The sequence below is a fragment of the Rhipicephalus microplus genome, chromosome 3, assembly GCF_043290135.1.
Source record: "Rhipicephalus microplus isolate Deutch F79 chromosome 3, USDA_Rmic, whole genome shotgun sequence".
Taxonomy (NCBI): domain Eukaryota; kingdom Metazoa; phylum Arthropoda; class Arachnida; order Ixodida; family Ixodidae; genus Rhipicephalus; species Rhipicephalus microplus.
In genome coordinates this window covers 204287277-204308360 of record NC_134702.1, presented here as the reverse complement: position 1 = coordinate 204308360, position 21084 = coordinate 204287277, and the positions used below count along the sequence as shown (strand labels likewise).

General features: G+C 44.8%; 1 protein-coding gene across 1 annotated transcript in view; it reads right to left on the bottom strand.

Moving 5' to 3' along the window:
* Positions 1–21084, bottom strand: part of LOC142804111 (decapping and exoribonuclease protein-like) — a 126576-nt gene that overhangs the window by 15058 nt on the left and 90434 nt on the right. The window contains exons 2-3 of the mRNA XM_075890688.1: positions 7783–8015; positions 5686–5908 (exon numbers count right to left, since the gene is read on the bottom strand). Coding sequence (XP_075746803.1) covers positions 5686–5908; positions 7783–8015 — 456 coding nt within the window. The remainder of the gene's footprint in view (positions 1–5685; positions 5909–7782; positions 8016–21084) is intronic.

Sequence of the window (21084 nt, the reverse complement as noted above, 5' to 3'; positions counted from 1 at the left end):
GTTTTCGTTCGTCATTGTGTTTTCTTGGTTTAGTGATGGCACTGGGAAAATTACGGGTGGTCATCGTCGTTAAATGAGCAGATGCTCTCGGTAGTCTCCGCGTTACTTACAAGTGAGATGTAAGCATGATTCGTGTCAAAGAAAGCAGTAGATGCCTTTTAATTTTTATCAATGAGACTTGCATTCAATGGTGACTCCGTATTTTTTTTACTTTCAGTTGGTTGAGCTCCTGAAGATAAGATCGCCACAAACATGGCTTGATGTACTTCCAATTCCATATGTTTGTTTTTTTGCGTGACAATTGAGCTAAGCGTTCCTGAAGTACAGCCGCTTTCCGAATGGCAGTGGCTTGACAAGGTATGAGGCAGATATTTCAGCTGGTCTGTTGCGTATAAAGCGATATCCTGAGGCATGTGATGTGAGTGACGAGCGCCAGAAGAGCTACTTGACCCAAAACCCCAAAACCAGGTGGTGGCTTACATAAGCAAGAGGAAGAGTCAAGTACATTGGGTGCTTGAATAATGTCTTGTTTTGTGTTTTGTATGGAAGAGGTTAGCCTTGGCGATTTTTGTGCAGATGGGAAACCAGGTAGAAGATTGGGCCGAGTAGACAAAGGGCCGGGATGTACCCATGAGCAGATGGCTGACTTCGCCTGACGGAAAATATAAACTTCTGCTCTGTGCTCGAGTGCGTAGAGGCTGCCTATGACTGTGATTACTGAATTCAAATTGATTGATATATGTTAGGTTGCAATCGAATCTTCATTATAGTCTTGAACACACTTTTGCTGGCATAGCTGATATTGCTGTGGAATGTGTTGCGGTGGGAGCCCTTTTTGATAATCAGCTGGTAGTCTGTAGGCTGTTGTCATACAGTTCGGGCAATCAAGATAATGCTTCACAGTTGACAGAAAGCTCTTCAGAAGCTTCTTCTACGCTGTTCACTACGATGGGCTCTTGTGCCAGGTAACGTGTGATGTTCGATGCGTCTGATCTTTCTGTTTTGCTTCGAGTGCCAAGTGTGTATGCACTGGACGGTGATGCATGAGCCTGTGTGGAAGGAATATGGCTCGACAGGGTATTTTCACGATTCGTCAGCTCCTCTATTGTGAACACGCCGTCCTTATGAGGCAACCGCTGAGCGTAAGGAGTGCTTGAAGAGCAGCGTGATGGAAAACTGGGTGGTGGACCCACGCATGAAGACGAAGAATGAAGGGCATCAGCTGGGCGAGCAACATCTCGTGTCGTATGCTGGAGCGACGACTTTGAAAATACCGGCTTTCGAGAAGAGAAACTTGATGGAAAGCTATGTCCCTTGAGTAAAGATTGTGGACTGTGACTGCCGACTGTGATTGTCTCCAGACGGTTAGTAATGAGGAAGTTCTTGTCACAGACATTAAGACGGGTGATCATATGTTCTCTCATCTTTTGCCACATTCGTCGTTATCGAATATGTAGGTAAGGTAAAAGTTGAATGCCTCATCAGTCACATAATCGCTGAAGTTCATAACCATCTCCCGTTTCGACCATGATGCAGTGGTAGCGTGGAGCTCGAACAAGCCGAACCAGTCCTGTACAAGTCCATCATCTGCAACTTCGGTGTACTTGAGGATGTGAAGGTCAGCCGATAGTTCTGTCATGATGCCGCAAACTGCATGCGCCTGAGATCACCTCTTCTGTGGTCGATATTCATTTGACGCGTATTGCCGGTGGCATCCTGAATGATGTGAGGCTGATGAGTGGCCGCCAGGTCTTCATCCCGTCGACTCGTGTGACAATATGATGAATGGGAGACACGGCCTGGTTCATGCACGATGTTTATTCTAAAGCACTTCCTCATCCTCTTCTTCCACCATCAGTCACTGCCTTCTTACGTCACACACACACGACCACGCACAGACACACACACACATATATATAATAGCTTGTGTGTGTATATAGCTAGTGTGTATCTAAGAAAGACCTTTCATGTGTATAATGTACCCACACCCTCGGAGGCCCATCTTTATTCCACGGGAGCTTTTCTGCTGCAAATGAATTCTAAAAGAAAATAGAGCCCAAACGGGCTTTCAAGAACCATCGAATCTTTACTATCAACATATATGAAGACTAAAAAGCACATATCTCACAGTCCCCAGCCGCGATTGTGAAAGTGTGTATGTAGTCTTCCAAGATTTCAGTGTTCAATGCCCTTACGCATTCAAGTGTGATGACTTCTTAGGTGGCAGCAATTGCTTCTTTGTGGGTTGATTAAATTATTAGCAAGAAGCCCAACTCCTGCTTGTTAATATCAATGTTATTCTAGTAACTGCAATACGTACACATGGGCAAGCACAGGAGAATAACTAATGAATGTAGCACATGCTTTTAAAGAAGGTATACAGGCACTGACCATGTGCTCGTCCTAAATCAGTTAATAGCAAGGAATATGCGAGCAAATGAAGAACTGATACCTACAACATATTAGCAGGGCTCATACAAATGATGGGCAATAGTTAACGTGTGATAAAAATAGATAAATGTTCGATATGAGACGTAAAGAACAGCTATGTAACAAGTGGCCTTATCTGTTCCGTGCGAGTGAGCGGGGTTGCTGCTGCTCGTCGTGCTAATCTCTGCCAAAAACAGTGGTGAGCTCGTGCCAGGTTTTGGTGCTTCTTATAGAGGAGTCATTCTTCGTAACTGCACATATTGATGTTGATGTCCACAAAAGCGCACTTGAAAAAAAAACTGCCTTCTGCGCTCAAAGCCTCGGAGACCGGCTCAGCATAAATACGTGCAACGCGACACGAACACCTTCCTTTCCCCCTCCTCCTTCTCTTTGCGTGCTGCTGGTCAAGCAGGTTTCGAGACAATAGGCACAATGGGCGTGTTTTTTCCCAACACATCCAGAGGGGCATAGCTAGCGTAAAGTGTACGTTCGAGGAATCTGAGCGACTGCAGTGCACCGCTTGTTCAGAAGTGTCAAGGATGGTGCATGGAAGTTTGCCTACGTGATGACTTCTATGATGCGCTCGATCTGCACTTTGTCAGGTCACATGCGATAATAATAACACTAAATACATTGTTTCTAATGACATAAGCGACATATAATAAATCAACCAGATTGTTTTGCCACATGAAGCAAAATTATTTGGCACCCTGGAATCAAATAAATGCATGTGCCAAACTTTGAATGAATTTTAGAGTAGCTTTTTAATGAAATTTCACAAGATTTACACCCGGGATTTGGCAGATCTATATACAGTGAAACCTCGTTAAACCTTACCCGTGTAAACAGTAGTATCGTTTTAACAGTAGTGAAGTCAAATCCCCGACTTGGCGGCCATTGAACATAATGCATTTTGTATCAGCATAAGCCGTACCAGCTTATCACGTATGTATCAGTTAATAAGTAGTTTTTCCAATTTTCATAGTGCACTCGCCGCAGCATGTCATTCCCCACTGGGCGTCCTGACAGAACAGCAAGCCCCAGAGATCGAAACACGCCTCACTTGTTTGTGTTGCTGATGATGACGGCTGTGTTGGTGAGCGCCATCTCTTGGTTTTTTCTGCAACAAGAAGCACTCGGCCGGCTAGGCTTCTGGTGTTGTCTAGGCGATGGCGCTTTGCACACACGCAAACACGGTGTGCGCTTGCTTTGCTTTCTTTGTTCCTTTGGCGCCATGCATGGGTGTTCTCTGGTTGATCCGTGCTGTACAGCTCTCGCATCGTTTTTCACATGTTGTGTATGTGTGCTTGTGCTGCTTCGTACTTGCGTCATGCCGAAGCTGGGACAAAAGCATCGAGTGCCAGTGACGCCAGTGACACCATGAACCAGACTTCAGACATTGTAGACGAAGCTTGCAAAACTCTGCTAGCTGAAGTTCTGGAGCGGCAGGGTGTTAGGAAGGCATTTTCTTCCCCGACTTCAGAGACACAGACAGCGATATGCAGACATCTCTGGACATGTCCGTCGAAGCCATTGTTGCCTCGGTTGTCGAAGTGTCACGAAATGATAGTGATGAGGACGACATGGAAAGCGACAACACGGGTGATCCAGGTCCGACTGTGGCCAAGTCGGCGCAGTGCTTCACTGTCATGTGAGTATTTGCAGAGAAGAGGGGGCTGGCCGAAAAGCTGGCTCACAGCATAAGTGAGTTCGAGGCCGCTGTCGTTGCTGCTAGGCCGCCGCGTCGTCAAATGAAGATTACAGAATTTGTCAGGCGAAGTTAATAACCTACTGCACGTTTTTTGTTCTTTCATCGCATTCCCTGAAGGTTTATTTTTTTGACAAGTAAGTGAGCGACCTGACGCTATTTCGATTAAGCAATACTACAGTTTAGTACATACTTTTTCCGAGCTTCGGCCAACTACGGTTTAACGAGGTTTCACTGTATATATTTTTTCACTACATCTTAATTTTACAATAATTGAGAGCAAATACACATATCCTTGGCATGTCCTTATATGGACAGCCAGTCAACGTTCAAAACTTGATGTCCGGTCGGACATCTCATTTGGACGTCCAGAAAACAGCCACACGGGACAATGATTTTCACAGTACATTCATTGGCTATCCGAGTTAGATATCCACACGGCTGGACATTTGTATTCATATTGGACAGCCAGAGGATATCCGTGGTTACTTGGGCTGCTTCGAACTGAATTTAGTGTTCATTTGGATGAATCAACTTTTTTCATAGCAAACTGCTGTGTAAAATGACTACGCTTGCCTTCAGGTAGCTTTAGTGAGGCAGTACTAGGCTAACTTAACGTTGATTTTGAGATCACTTTGAAGAACGGTGCCAGCAAATCTGCAACATAAAAATTATCACTTTTGTTACGTGGTTCATATTAATTTTATTTTGTTGTTACTTACACGTAATAATATTACCGCGCGCAGGAATGTAGACGAGCATTCTAAGCTTGTTCACTCTCACAGCTTGGCCACGTAGACACTATCCTACGACATTTGCAAGTTTTCGAATGGCGTATGCAAAGAATTGCACACGCTATTCATTGCAGTCACTGTCACTGCGCATGCATCATAAAGCTAGCCATCATTAGCATTTGCAGTCTCTTCACAAGGTGGCTGCAAAGCCCCTTTGAGATGATTCGAGCATGCGTCAGCGTTTGTGATGAAGAAATGCTATTCTAAAGCTCGTACAGCACCCACATGCAAACGCTACGCCCAGGGAGCTCGCTAACTTTGCGTACACTATTAGAAAACTACTTATAAAAGCATGCTGGCCGCACCAAAGGTTTGCAGAATGGTAACAATATTTCCTGAATTCGCACTATTACGCAAACGTTAATCTAAATTCAACATAACAGAGAGGATGTTACGTGCAAAGACTATGACGTGAATATGAAGTACACTAAGTGAAACACTCAGAACCAGCTGGGGTTATTTACTGTGCTACCGATTTTAATATTCAGCCCTGCACCTCCATCGAATTGCCATCTCAGCTGCCGAGATCGCACTACAACCGTCGGCTGAGTAGTTGGACGCTGTAACCACTGTACCACTGAGACACTAAGGTATACACAAGGGCTGCTTTGCCAATTAAATTTCAGCACTGATAAAAATTTTCATAACATTACTTTATTCCACAGGAAGTTTTTTGTTCAAGGACTCACTCGAAATGGGTGAAGCAAAAGCAAAAGAAAAGGGTAAGTTGGATTTACTGGAATGAACACTTACTTGTGAAAATTCAAGCGGTGTGATTCAGCGGAGAAGACGCGGTTCGTCTTGAACTCCACGTAGCTTGCTGTAGAACCTGGCTCGCACTGAACAGATGGGTCGACAGCTTTTACTTCTCCTGATATCACAAATGTGTGCATTCCAATCTGGCCATGCAAGACGGTGTTGTACGAGTCACCTTCTCTCACCAATTCGCCTTCCTCGGGTGCCACCCATGGCTCAGCTGCGTTGGAGTAAAATATTGTATTTGATTTAACACATGATCCTTTGCTTGAGTTTATGTCATATTTGTAAAAAAAATGGCGAGGTATCATAGCAAGTAAATTAACGTCTAAGCTCTAATTTCCTTTCTTTTTCACGGTTTGTGATGTTTCTGCACATTGCGTAATGCCTGCTTTCCATAGTGTGTCCTTTCAGTTTCATGGTGATGAATAAGTCGGAAGAAAGTATAAACACAAAAATGGCAAATTAGCGAAAGGCACTCTAGCGTAAAATTCAGAAATTGGAAAACGTAAATGCCGACCCCCCCTTCTCCTAAAAAAAGAAAGCAATCGTACGGCTACGGAGACACAGCAAAGGAGAACTGACTCTACCTATAGAGAAAGGACGGGTGCTGCTTCCAATCATGGAGTCAGCGCCCGTCCTGTCTCGCATTTCTTTGTCGAGTGCTCGTAAAATGCAGTGCAGGCATATTCTAAGAATGTATGATGACCGAGCCTCGAAAAGTATTTCATCACAACAAAAAGGCCAATTGTTGGGTTCGGTGGTGGCACCACAGCAGTGCTTTACAGCTACAAACTGCAAAATATGAAAAAATAGAAAGAAGTAACAGTGTCGCCGCACAGGGGAGGCAATGTGAAAGCAATGAACTGAAATACTATATGAACTAAGGCTAGTAGTGTCGATCCACCCATTCGTGTTTGGATCGAGGCGTTTCATATTTCTAGGACAGAGTAGGGTACTCGTCTGCAGGCCCCTTGAAGTTCGCTCATAAACCTTACTCAGCCATTTCGCAGAAGCCGGCAAAAGGCGGTGAGTATGGCAATATTAAGAAATTATTTCATTGAACCGTAGCAGAGGTGTTTAAAGCTGGAGTAAAAAGCCTGGTGGGTGAGCGCTCAGGCGGCCTCATTTCACCATAAACTTATGGCCAAGAGCCCAAATACGCGTTTTGGGGTATAGCTGTGTATAGCTGAGTTGTGTATAGCTGAGTTGTCTTTTGTATTTGCTCTGACAAGCAGAAGGCCAGATTTGGTTGAAATCCACGAGAACCTACTGTTGTTGGCATACGCCTCAACTATTGATGCGCTCCGCTGAAGGCGTTCCTGCTTTTCCCCGAGGCTCCCCTCAGTCGTCGAACCTGAGAGGTGATAGCATCGCTTGCTAATGGGTACTTTGTTTTTCGCTTCATGCCCCACATGCAGCGTTTCCCCAATGGCGAAACATAAAAATAAAAGGAGGCATAGGTGCCAGTGCTTATACTGCATGCACTAATTCTTCCAGTATTACTATTTTCATCACTATATGTTGCTGTGGGAGCAACAATCCAAAGCTGTCATAGTAACAGTTCTTATCAAAAAGAATATTTGTTGGCAAGTATCCCAGTGAAATAGGGATACCAAAAATTAAGTGAACAATAAAGACAGACACATTCGTGGCGGGAGCGTAGGTGTTAGGAGGAAGACCACCACCTTCTTCCAATTTCTTTCTCTTTCACATTTAGCAACAACACCATCTCACATGTGTGGATCTAGGCTATGTCTCACACGTTCGCATGTTTTCTTAAAAAAAATGAAAGTATGTACAGATAACTAGAATCGAAACTTCTGGAAACCGTCCCGCATAATACTATGATGTTTACTTCCACACTACCATTCACCATAAATCATCAAAGTTCTTAAAAACATTATATGGAATTGCAGAGTATATCAAACTAATTCCCATATTTTGTGAGCTCGACATATGTGGGTTTGACTTTGTGTGCGATTACTGTACTGCCTATTTGTGCACGTGCGGAAATTCCGCCTTATGCTGCATGTTGGAAGGAATAATCGTAATATAAACTTCTCATCGTGTTAGGAAACACTGGACTTTCACTTGTGCTCATGATGCGGTGAAACTTGATGCCCCAGTATGACGTGCGATCCACAAAGCAGTTGTCCTTCCTCCCTTCGAGGTATTCGTGCACTTCCTTCTTTGTCGGATGAACCCGTAGATAGATGACGCCTCGGTGTCGGGAAGCCACCATTCGCCAGGCCGTTGTCTTGTCATACGGTGTGCACATAAGAACACACAAGCACAACCGGTGGCCGACGAAATCTGTGTGTACACTGCACAGAAAGGGCATGCATGAGTACATTGCAAAAGAATTCAAGACTTTATAAATAATTTACATGCGCTACAAGAAAGAGAATTTGTGATGCCAAAGCAGTTCAAATTGTATCATTCAATTACCAGCCTACAATCAGTAATAAAAAACAAAACCTCTGTCATAAGAAAAGTTTGTACGTGAACCGCGTGAAGCCACTGCAGTGACCCAGACAACACATCAAATGCACTTTGCCTTCTTTTGTCATGCTTCTTATCCGATAGGCAAATGTCTTTGTCGATGCTACTCTTACAGATATAATCAAATTAGTCACTAAAGCTCTACCCACTAAAAATGCTAACCCCCCACTATTTAGAACACTTCCCGCTAGATTTAGAACACTTCCCGAGAGCTGGCCATGTTGCAAGTTCTTTGCCACCATAACGTCACAGAAAGGAGTGTTAAGACGGCAAAGTTAAAAAGTACATGCACAAGCAAAATTTCCCAATGATGAGGCCCGTGAAGTGATGTTAAACTCGTTGCTTTTCTCTCGCCAACCCCCATTTTCATGCAGAAACTGAAATAAAAACTTCCTTGAGACTTGACTGATCATAACCAGTTTCACTACGTCCACTGTGGCAAGGCAAAGGCCAGCGGGGTAGTCAGAGGATAGAAGACCAGGCACGTTCCCTCCTCCCTCCAGAAATTTTTCTCTCTGTATAACAGACCCCAAAATAATACTCAACTACATCTGCCTGCCTGGGCTCCACTTCAGATGAAAATTGTGCCTCTCCCCCTTCGGAAACGTTATTGCTGCCTTCGCACTTGCTTCATATGCGGCAAGTCAGGTGGGCTCGCGATTTGCTTGAGCAATCTCAAATTGGCCAGCGCTGTGGCGCTTGTTTATGTACATTTGTTGATAGGTGGCAGCACACTCCAAACGATTCACTTGCTGACCGATTTGAGAGTAAAATTTGAAAAATGAAAATGTTCTTTGCACCCTGATAAAGGTGTGACGCGATGTGATTGAAATCATTCGGCGGAGAAAATTATTCATATTTCTTTCAGCAGTGATGTTGAAACAAACCATCTAGATGGCAAGAATTTCACAGTGGACGTAGAAGGCTATGAAAGCACCCACAGTGACAGCGACGATGCACGATCAGCTGCTAACTCACAAAGAGCAAGTTACACTTTACGTCCCTTCGTGCGTTATTGCTTGTTCACACTCATAAATTACTTTGATTGTATGAGGTGTATGATATCTTGGATATCAAAATAAAACAATAAAATAAATCAGTCATAAAATCAATCGAATACAATGACTGCATGTAGCGTAATTATAATAGATATTATGTAGTGCTACATGCCGCCAACAACCTCAAGCTCGAACACCAAATTAAAATGGCTAGAGCTATGTAAACGTGCAGTCACTGCTACAATCTATGCCTTTCGGCTAACTTCATTCAACTTCAGTGGTACCTTCTGAATGGCAGTATTGTCGACAAATTTTCGCAAAGTTTATGAATTTACATTGTGAAAAGCAAACGCATACATTTTTTTCGATATGCATTTTTTGATCATACGGATCGAAGCTGTAGCATTCGGGTACAGTGAATAGACCAATCTCACCAGCAAGCTTCACTATGTCACCGCAACCGCAGTGCATGCTGGTAGCAGTAAGTTCTCGGTACGTTCAACTGCCTGAAACCGGTGCATTAGCGAGCTTTAACAACCGCATTTGCATAAATTGTGATGGCTAGGCTCACGTGATGCTGGGATGCAACAGCAGCAGCCTCAAGTAAAACAACTTGGATTTTACGTGTTATAAAATAATGTAAAACACCCACAGGAATGTGTGCAACAGTGAACCAAATCGGACAGAGCGGCAACTACGATGCACTTTCTAGTTCTGCGTATTTGTGAATGCTGTGTGCATAATGCATCGTGTTTTAGCAATGCATTATTGCGGTATAACAAACTTGCCTGCGCGACCAATGAGCCGGTGTAAGAGAGCAAAACTTCACATAACATGTGCTCGATTCCCTTGGTGGAGCGATCGCGCGAGCGGCAACAGATGCGATGCAAAGTGTTTTTTTTTGGGCAAAACAAATATATCTATTGTTATAGTGCACCAACAACAGGAGCAAGCGTATCACTTTGCGAAGAGGATGAAGGCACCTGTGCATTAGACGCTTGTGCGAGAGGCTACTCAGCCATCTTGTTCGGCTGCCGATTCACTGTGGACGCTATACTATAAACCTAGATCTCGCCCCGTCACATTGGGTGGACGTGCTGGGTGACCGCCTCGCAACAGAACTTCGCAGCGGCTATCGTATGAAGGGTCATTCTGCAACGATGACAGAAAATACGGTGTCTGCATCTGCTCCTGGTGTTCCTGCGGCTGGAGATGATGCGGTGACTACATCTCCTCCTGTGACCATATTCTTCGTGCTCGAGACCCCGCGGGATCCTGGCACGTTGAGCGGTTCTGGCGATCCAGATGAAGTAGACGTTGAAGATTGGCTGGCAGAGTACGAACGTGTGAGTACTCTATATTGATGGGGCCCGACATTTATACGTGCGAACTTGTTGTTGTATTTTAAGAGAATCGCCAAATCGTGGTATGAAAAGCTTGAAGCAGAACTCGGGAGTTGGGCATTGTGCAGGAAGAAAATTTTGGACCTGTCCAGGAAGCCTATTGGAAGAAAAATGGCCCCGAACAATATGCTCGCGTCTAGGGCACAGACCTCGACAGAGTCGTACGTCTTGTACATAAAAGATGTGTTAGCATTGTGTCGCAAAGCCAATGCTGAAATGCCTGAGGCTGACAAAGTTGGACATACTCTTAAGGGGATCGAGGACAACGCATTCAACTTCCTCATATGCAAAAATTATTCCACAGTGGACGTCAATATAAAGGAATGCTGGCGCTTTGAGCAAGCGAAGAACCGGCGGATTGACAGCGTGTTTGCCCGCCTTCCGAATACGGCTGCAACGTCTTGTGAAGACCATGCAAAAACACAGCCGCCACCTCCAGTTTCATCGGATCATGTGACCCAAATTGAACGGCGTGAACTTGAAGCCATTACCCTTGCTCTGGTTCACACTGCTGCAAGTGACACGACCCCACTCACTGCTAACAAGGTTCAAGCCATCGTCCGCCAAGAACTCGCCAGCATAGGTATTCCCTCAGTGTGCGCTTTGCCCAGCCCGCAGCGAGCTCCATTATGTGCACCCTCGTCCTATCATGAGCAGCAGTTTACGGCTCAATCTCATGACCCTGCTGCGTGGAGAACCGCCGACAATAGACCAATTCACTTTCATTGCTACCGTATCGGTCACGTCATCCGTCACTGCAATTACCTCTGCTTCTCTCTACCTCAGACGTCCTCTCCCTACCAGCAGTGGTCGATGATTGGAAACAGCTTGGATTCCCATCGGCTTTCGTTATCATTTACCAATGCCCGGACAGTGTGACAGAAAAGCGAATGGCCTACAATCAAAATATGGGCGAGATGGTAAAGTGCACTTTTCTTTTAGTTGTTTTCCTTTCTCAATAATTAAAATAAAGCAAAAGTTTTGGAAAATATCTGTGATATTTAACATGGGGGCAAAGGGCTTTCCTGACACATACCGTGGTTGCTGGCCAATGCTCACAGATTTTGCCTGTTTATCAAGCTTACTTACTTTTGCGTATTATATACTATTCGACAGAAATTCGTGGCATGCGAGCCCGTACAAGCGGCAAAAAAAGTAAAGTGGTTACAGCGGATGTGTCCGCTTCTTTGGTCACTTTGTCATGAAGTCAGACGAACAGCTACCGAAGAGCCATGGACGCTCATTTGTTCTGGTCATTAATTCAGTTCGCACTGGCTTCTCTACGGAACATCTCTTTTTTTGTTTCTTTTCATTCAAAGGACCAAAGTGTACCAGCAAGTGCACAGTGTGGCATTTAAACTGCACACTTTTTACCACACACACGCCTTTTGGTCCATGCAGAGCCCTACTGCACTTAAGAAAAATAGTTCACCAAAACTAACCAACGACAGGCAATTTTCAGAAGCCCACAAACTAGAACGGCTGTAAAGCACTTACGTAATAGTATAAAACTCATCAAAGATATTGCAATTCATTTAGCTTTAGGCCAATGTAAACGCATGCATAGTTTATGCTCACTTCCACATTCCACAGCGTGTTACGTGTATGACTGCGCACCGTTTTCACCTCGTTCGCTCGTTGGATAAACGCCTCCTTTATTGAGAGGCCTACTGCACGAGAGGAAAAACAGCTGCCACACGCTTTCCCTCCTTCATTTTAGAATGTTGTCGGTCGCTAGTGTCACCTGTGGCAGACGGTGCAACAACGCAACACTTTGCATAGCCTCCGAAACAGTGGTGTACAGTTGCAGGTCTGGAACAATTCTCGACTGACGCGCCCTCATGGGCCGAAGATGAAAAATGCTGAGCTTGTACCGCCCGCCGCTGTAATGATAGTGTCGGTCACGACCACCACCGTGTGGCGGTTGTTTAAAACTGAAGGCAGGCCAACTCCACTGGGAGCGCGAGCCATTCTTCCGGCATCTTTTTAGAGGAGGCGTTGGTTGGGTAGACGTTATGGCCGTCACGGCCGTGCAGCGATGAGCTGTTTATTCAATTTGAAATAGGAGGTGAGTGGATATCAGCAGTACTTGTATTTGCCCTTGTTCTGTCAGTGGCATATGCGAATTGGTAGTCAGGTTTACGGCGGTGAAAATAGCGCATGTGTTAAGTAGCGGGCGCTACGTAGTCCTAGCTGTAGTCCTAGCTCGTCTCGGCGAGATTGCACATGGCGTAGTTACTGAGGCTCTTCGATTTTACACTTCTGGCTACCCAAGGGCTGCCAGAGCATGCTCGTTTTTTTTCGGGCTGCTCCGTACCTCCCGCGGTGCACTTCTGGTTGGCGTTCGTTTTTCTGGGGTCAGACGGTCCTGGCGACCCGCGAGGGTCGCCAGACGGTTTCAGGAAAATTCAGTCGTGGAAGCTTTCTGGAAGGTTTTGGGCATGGTGTAAGAATAGTTTAGGTGAGAGAACAGCGCATAGAGAAGGCTTCGTGGGGAGAGGCGCATGCTGTTCTGGTTAGAAAACCTCTCCAGAAAGGGCTCGCTAAACTAGCCACCCACCGCCGCCGCTTGCTTTACCGCCGCATTCTTGCTGTCCCTTTACTCCACGCTGGACATGTTGTTGCTTGTTTTTCTGAACGTGCTCACGTACGTTGGCACTTCAACGTCCTTCGTTGTTCAGTGTACTAGTGTGCTTCGCGATCGGGAAGTGCTTTGTACCCTACTGCAACACAGACGTAGGTGGTGCAAAGAAAAGTTTTCGCTTTTTACGTTACCGCCCCAGACAACACAAACACAACCTCAGGACGTCCTCAGTATGCCTCCGTGAGGACAATATGACGCCCTCAGAATGTCCTCTTATGGTAATAGAAAGGCGCTAATCCCGTCCCCTTGTCCATGCACATAACAACCTCAGCATATCCTCAAAACAACAATTCAGGACTTTTTCAGTATCTTTTCAGAACAATGATAGCGTGGCCGGTTCGGTACTGTGGGCAGTGATACTACTTAGTATTTACTTCTTTTCATGATATTTTCATATATCAAAAGAAAAACACCTGCGAGGTCTCGAGTATATATACTGTATCAATCAACACAAAGGTGACAGTGCTAAACTATTAGAGTAAAACAAAGCTTGATGACTGAAATTTATTTATTTAACAGTAATTAATCACAACTGACAGCTTTGTCAGGCATTCGAGTACGTGTATAGTTTGAAAAATAAAAAGCGGTATCAAGATAGTCAACACAGCTCAATCAACTACGTTTGTTATCTTTTCGAAAGTTTGACACAGTGTCCTCATCACCACGTGTATCGCGCCCAATGCACTCACTAGTGTTTGAGGCTCCGCTCTGACAGCCTATCAGTACACTCGACAGGGGCGTTGAGTTGACTTTCCCGAGGTCGGGCCATGTGTGAGATGCAAAAGTCGATCCTTTCACATTGGGACAAGGCTGCTTCGAAGCCCAATTGATCGCGATTGGCTGCTGTTCCAGGCTGCTTCGAACCACACCTCGCCACGGTCGGCTGGTGACAATGCATCCATGATCAGTCTGAACGCTGAGCAGCCCAGTGCACCCATCAACACGGCAATTCACCTACCGTCATCACCTACGATTTACACTCTCACACATATCTCACTTTTAACCATGCACACTAACAACAAAGGACACGAATCTTCACTAGTTCACTGCACTTTTCCTCACAGGGACGACGCTGCCATTTTGACAGTCAGTCGGCTTGGAATGGCTTAGCAACTTGACTATCTAGAATGGTGCCACATAGTCAATGGTTGCCAGCTGCTAGTTTGTTATTACGCGCTACAGCAGCGTATAATGACTGATTTAAGGCTGTGACTTTAGGAACACACTGTTTCAAATGGACATTTCACAATACCAGGTACGATACCTAAGCCAATCGATTATGTGTGTCTCATTAAGCGCAATGCATAACTTGAAAATTTTCTGCAAAAAAACGAGGCGAAAATATACAATAACTTTATGACTGTAAGAAACAAACTTGTGGAGAAAGTGTTCACGTATGAAATGCATCTACTTGGTACGCAAAGGTCTTCAGGAACAATATCTAAGTGCTCAGTGCAATGCTTTTGTCATCCCCAAAAGATCCTTAACAGGACCTTTTCCGGACCAATTGTTGTCCTCAGAAAGTTCCGGGGCAAACCAGCTTGTGTCGTCCTCAGTAAGTACTAAGGTCGATGAAAACTGTGCAAGGACGATTGTACCATATGAGGATGACCTCAAAACATCGAGTGTTGTCTGGGGCAAGATCAAGCCAGGCTTGAAGCATGGAGGCGGGCGATCCCTCGCAAGGACCGCGTCCTTCAGCGGACAGACCATGTGTGCGAGAAATATTTCGCCCCACATTTTATTTTGAAAGCAGAAATTATGCAGAAATTCTGCAGAAATTAATGGCCGCGTTCTGATGTCTGGCAGCAGAAGAGCAGGACTTTCAAAGGACGCCGTGCCATCTATTTTCAAAGGAGCGCCTAGTTACTTGTCTAAGAAGATAAGGAGTCCTTGAAAACAGTCGAGGCGGCACGCTTGCGGTGCAGCTTCCTCTGCGAACACAGGCGGGACCTGCAGTGGGACCAGCAGCAGGTCTCAAGCCGAGCAGCAAGCACTAACAGCCCCAAATTCAGATGCTAAAGTCAACAAAAACAGCGATGTCGTCGCGGCAAGTGACCCCGCCACATCACCTTTCGATGAAATGTTCTGCGTTGCGTCCACTTTGTGCCTTCCGACGTTATCCTGGGGTGTTCATCGCATTGACTTGGAAGGGTATCATGACCTCGTGTTCCACGACGCCTCTCTGCTGCGCGCAAGTGATGGGTCATGTGTGTTTTTCAACAGAAAAACTGTGCATGTGAAATGTAACATGACTGTACAAGTGCATATAGTTGGCAAGCCGGTTGATTGTAGCGCAATGGGTGTAAATAATTTTGCTGCAAGGGCATCGCAAATTGAACATATCTTGAAAATTGTTGACAGTGTAGATATCTGTGGTGGAGGACCCAGTTTGAAGGATTTTCCTCCTGTGGACCCTGAGTCTGCTTCCATTGACTGGCAAAGCAAATTAAGGCATAAAAGGTGCCAAATGTTGTTACCGAAGGGAAGCATATGTCGTGCATGCAGCAGTCTCTTTGATACTCTTAGAATTCATGCAAAGAGGCAGGCTGCTCGAGCAGAAAAACGGCAACCACTGAAGCGCATGAGGCTGTCTGTGTCGCCTACCAAGAAACACAAAGTTGACGCCTTGCGTCAAGCAAGGGCCATTTTAAAGAAGGCACAAGCACGGCTACTGAAGCGCAACCAGCTAATTACTAAAGAACTGGAAGAAAGTAAAGTTGAAATAATGAAACTGCAAGAAGAGGATATCAAAAAGAAACTCCTAGCTTTTGATATTCCACCAATGCAGCTTCTTCTTGTGCAAGAATGTATATCTGCAGCTAAGTGCACTACGAAGAATAACAGGCGCTGTACAGATGACTGGCTACTCCTATGCCTCTGGCTTATCGTCAGGAGCCCCTCTACTTACACAATTTTACGAAGCAATAACGTATTGCCGATGCCATGCACAACCACCATTAGAAGATATATAAATATGGTGGGGCTCAAATGTGGTTGTGATGAGAACTTTTTAAAGCTCTCAAGATTAAATTGGCAAAGAAGACACCCTTCCAACGCAGAGGGATGCTTATTCTAGATGGGATACAGGTTATAATTTGTCATTTAGTATAACTCAATAACTATATCAGCTACACAAAAACTAATTGTAGATTTAAAATCTACACTAAGAACTTTCTCATTAGCTGAATTTCGAAGTCTCTAGCACAAATGTTCAAATAAAGTTTTTTCGGGGAGTGTCTCCCTTGAATACGCGATAGCTGAGCAGGTATATATCCTCGAACTCTTTTGGGGACACGATCACTTTCGTGTGACTTCGCGTCATGTTGTGCAGTGACTGATACATGTACTAAAGAGACCTGAGTTTGTTAAGCCGTCAGCGTCGCGGCAGCTTACCTTGCATCGTTCTCGAGGCAGTGTGCGCCAGCTGGCTGTTTCGTTTTCGTACGCGGCGAATGATCGTGCGAGCGTACGAAATCGTACCCTAAATGAATACGCTCGAGGATATTATTTCAGCTTTTTGGCGAGTTTAGCTACGTATTTCCAAGCGGACAATGCAGAAAAAAAAACAACATACACGCGGCACGTTGTTTCGTTTGCTGCCATGACGGTAGAGTTTGTTTACGTTTACGCTGGCTGTCCCAGTATTTGATTTTGCGATCTTCGAGAAGCTTCGGGTTGTCTCGGGTTCCCCACACACCTGACCATGACGCTGTTTTTTGTCCAGACCGGAACTAGCTGACTGACCCGCTGGCTAGCTCTGGCTACCAGAGAGCTCCCAGAGGCCTGAAAATTGAAGAGCCCCACTGTCTCTTGCTGCAAGTAAAAACCGGACATATTTGACACGTTCTTCGGTACAGTGTTCCAGCACCGATTCAATTTGGCGTATTTTTTAAATTAACGGCACACTGTTTTCGGGGAAAACTTGAAATTAACTGAAACGACCTGGTTCCTAAGGACAGGTGCCCAGCCACTGATTGTGTTTAGGTCCGTTCGATTCGCCTGCACCACGTGAACCAGTTCACGGGTGCTGCACTTCGCCATTCGTTTCAGCATTGCAGCATTTATGACCTCTGAACCCTGCCATTCGTTTGAAATGGTGCAGAAGAGATGCAGCATTGGTTCACGATTTTCGTGCACCTCCTACGCTGATGGTAGCGGCTTGGTGGAGCCGCGCGTGCAGCTGAGCAGACGACGCAGCACTTAGGCGTAGGCGCTGCACCCACCTCTACGAACGCGGTGTTTTGCCAAGATGTTTGCGCCTCATAAACTGTCCACATGTGCGGTTTGTCATCGCTCAGTGTTAGCTTAATGGTGTAAATTAAGCGAACATAAATAAGGCCTGCACCTTCTTGGCACATCGTCATTCGTTTTGGGGGTCGCGCTGTGCCAGCACCCTGAACTCGCGCTGCACAATTTCTGAACTTCGCGTGCACAGCAGTGAGCCGGTTCTAATTGGTGCAGGTGAATAAACGGAACTTACGTGGACGCGTGGTGCGCGGCCATTTCTTGTTCGCTTCTAGCGGACTGCCTGCCGGTGACGACGAGTGCATCTCGCTAATGCGCCATGCGATTTAGGGTTCGCGCCAGTGCTTTTTTAGTTAATTCGAAATTATAAACTTGTGCGAGTGGTCATACTCAAAAGAAAAAATAGATGTGAAGGCTGGTGCCGAATGCGAGAAAGTCATGGGTCATCTACTCTCTAATTTCAGCTGCGCCTGTATAATTTTTTTCTTTTACGTAATGCTTTGACGCAATAAGGTACTTCGGTATTATTGGGTCTACTTTAGTGGAATTGTACTCTTGGAAAAAAATGTTATGATAAAATTTTAGTTTCAGCGACTTCAGGATTTCATTTATCGATATTGAGACAGTTGTCATTTTAGATGTTGGCACATTTTAAGAGTTGTGATTAGTGAATAAGTACGCAATGTTGGCGAGAGATGCTATTCTGAATGTAATGCATTTATTCAGAATTTTCATTGTGTAATCTGTCGTAAATGATCTATCATTGCAGTATCTGGCCACAACCTCCCACAAGTATACGTCAATTAACTCACGGCCTTCAGTCCCTGGCAGCTGCGAAGCAACTGAGCACGGCGGCGGACAGATCTGAAACGCAGCAGAGGGTGCTAAGAATCTCTGGATCCGGACAGGCCGCCATTGGAACCTGAACCTGGCAACGTTTAACGCTGGAAGCTTATCTGGTGAGGCAAGTTTAGCTGTACTATTCGAGGAGCTAGAGGGTGTTAAATGGAGTATAATATGGCGCAATGAGGTTAGGAGGACAGCTGAGGCCTATACGGTGCTACGAAATGGGCACGTTCTTTGCTATCTGGGCTTGGCTGACAGAAAAGGACTTGGAGTGGGGTTTCTAATTTACAGAAACATAGCTGGCAACATAAAGGAATACTATAGCTATAATGAAAGGGTGGTACGCATCGTAACTAATCTCAATAAGCGATACAAGATGAAGGTTGTACAGGCTTACGCCCCTACATCCAGTCATGATGACGCTTCAGTTGAAAGCTTCTATGAAGACATGAAATTGGCAATGAGTAAGGTAAAAACACAGTATAATATACTGATGGGAGACTTTAATGCAAAGGTAGCAAAGAAGCAGGCTGGAAACCAGGCAGTAGAAGATTATGGCATCGGTACTAGAGATCCCAAAAGAGAGCTACTACTAGAATTCGCAGAATGCAATAATTTAAGGATTTTGAATATCTTCTACCGAAAACGAGGAAACCGTAAGTGGACATGGAGGAGCCCTAATGCCAAAAAAACGAAATAGACTTTATAATGAGTGCAGACCCAGGCATCGTGCAGGATGTCTAAAAGAATGCAAGGCACGATGCAGTGATCATAAAATGGTACGGTCTCGAATTTGTCTAGACTTGAAGAAGGAACGACAGAAACTGATACGCAAGAAGCTAATCAATTAGATAGCACTGAGAGGGAAAGTACAGGAATTCAGAGTCGCTTCAGAACACGTACTCAGCTCTTATTGACGAAAACAACCATAGCGCAGATACCGTGGATGATAATCTGATGAGTATCATTACGGAGTGTGCAGTGGAAGTTGGAGGCACAGTAGTTAGACATGACACTGGCAAGCTTTCCCAGGAAATGAATAATCTCATTAAGAAGCATCAAATCATAAAAGTCTCAAGTACAACAAACAAAATATAACTGGCAAAGCTTTCAAAGTTGATTAATAGGCATAAGGAATCCGATGTAAGAAGGTATAACATGGAGAGAATTGGCTATGAAAACTGGAGGAAACTTCAAAGCAGTGAAGAGAAAACTTGGGATATGCAAAAATTGGATACATGCACTAAGGAACAAACAAGGCAAAATAAATACCAATATGAATAGGATAGTTAAAATAGCGAAAGAGTTTTACAGAGATCTGTACAGTAACGGGAACAACCACGTCCTTAATAATATAAGAACTAGCATTAACCAAGATGACACCCCATCAGTAATGATAGAAGTCAGAAAAGCTTTGAAGAGCATGCAAAGAGGCAAAGCTGCTGGTGAGGATCAGGTAACATCAGATCTGCTGAAAGATGGAGGAGAGATTGTGTTAGAAAAACTAGCCACGCTGTTTACGAGGTGTCTCCTGACGGGAAGTGTACCAGAGTCTTGGAATAATGCTAACATCATCTTAATACATAAGAAAGGAGATGACAAGAACTTGAAGAACTACAGTCCGATCAGCTTGCTCTCTGTAGTATGCAAGCTATTTACAAAGGTAATTGCTAACAGGGTAAAGAAAACATTAGAATTCAATCAACCAAAGAAACACGTAGGATTTCGAACAGGCTAATCAACAATTGACCACATTCATACTATCAATCAGGTAATAGAGAAATGCTCAGAATATCACTAACCACTATACAAAGCCTTCATAAATTACGAGAAAGCGTTTGATTCAGTAGAAATATCGGCCGTCATGCAGACACTGCAGAATAAGGGCCTCGACGAAGTATATATAAACATCCTGGAAGAAATCTACAGGGGATCAACTGCTACCATAGTGCTTCATAAAGAAAGCAACAGAATACCACTCAAGAAGGGTGTAAAGCAGGGGGACGCAATCTCCCCAATGCTATTTACCACGTACTTACAGGAGGTTTTCAGAATCCTAGAATGGGAACAGTTAGGGATAAGAGCTAATGGAGAGTACCCTAGTGAACTGCGCTTTGCCGATGACATTGCATTGCTAAATAACTCAGGGGACGAATTGCAACTCATGATTACGGAGTTTGACAAAGAGAGCAGAAAGGTGGGTCTTAAAATTAATCTGCAGAAAACGAAAGTAATGTACAACAACCTCGGAAAAGAGCGCTTCGAGATAGGTAATAGTGCACTTCAAGTTTTAGAAGACTATGTCTACTTAGGGCAGGTAATAACCGCGGAGCCGAACCATGAGATTGAAGTAACTAGAAGAATAAGAATGAGGCGGAGCATATTTGGCAAGAACTCTCCATTTATGACAGGTAGATTGCCACTATCCCTCAAGAGGCAGGTATATAACAGCAGTATCTTGCCGGTACTTAGCTACGGAGCAGAAACCTGAAGACTTACAAAGAGGGTTCAGTCTAAATTGAGGACGACGCAGTGAGCAATGGAAAGAAAAATGGTAGATGTAACCTTAAGAGTCAAGAAGAGAGCAGTGTGGATTAGGGAACAAACGGGGGTCAAGGATATCATAGCTGAAATCGCGAAGAAGAAATGGACATGGGCCGGGCATGTAGCGCGTACACAGGATAACCGCTGGTCATTAAGGGTAACTATCTGGATTCCCAGAGAAGGCAAGCGGGTTAGGGGGAGACAGAAG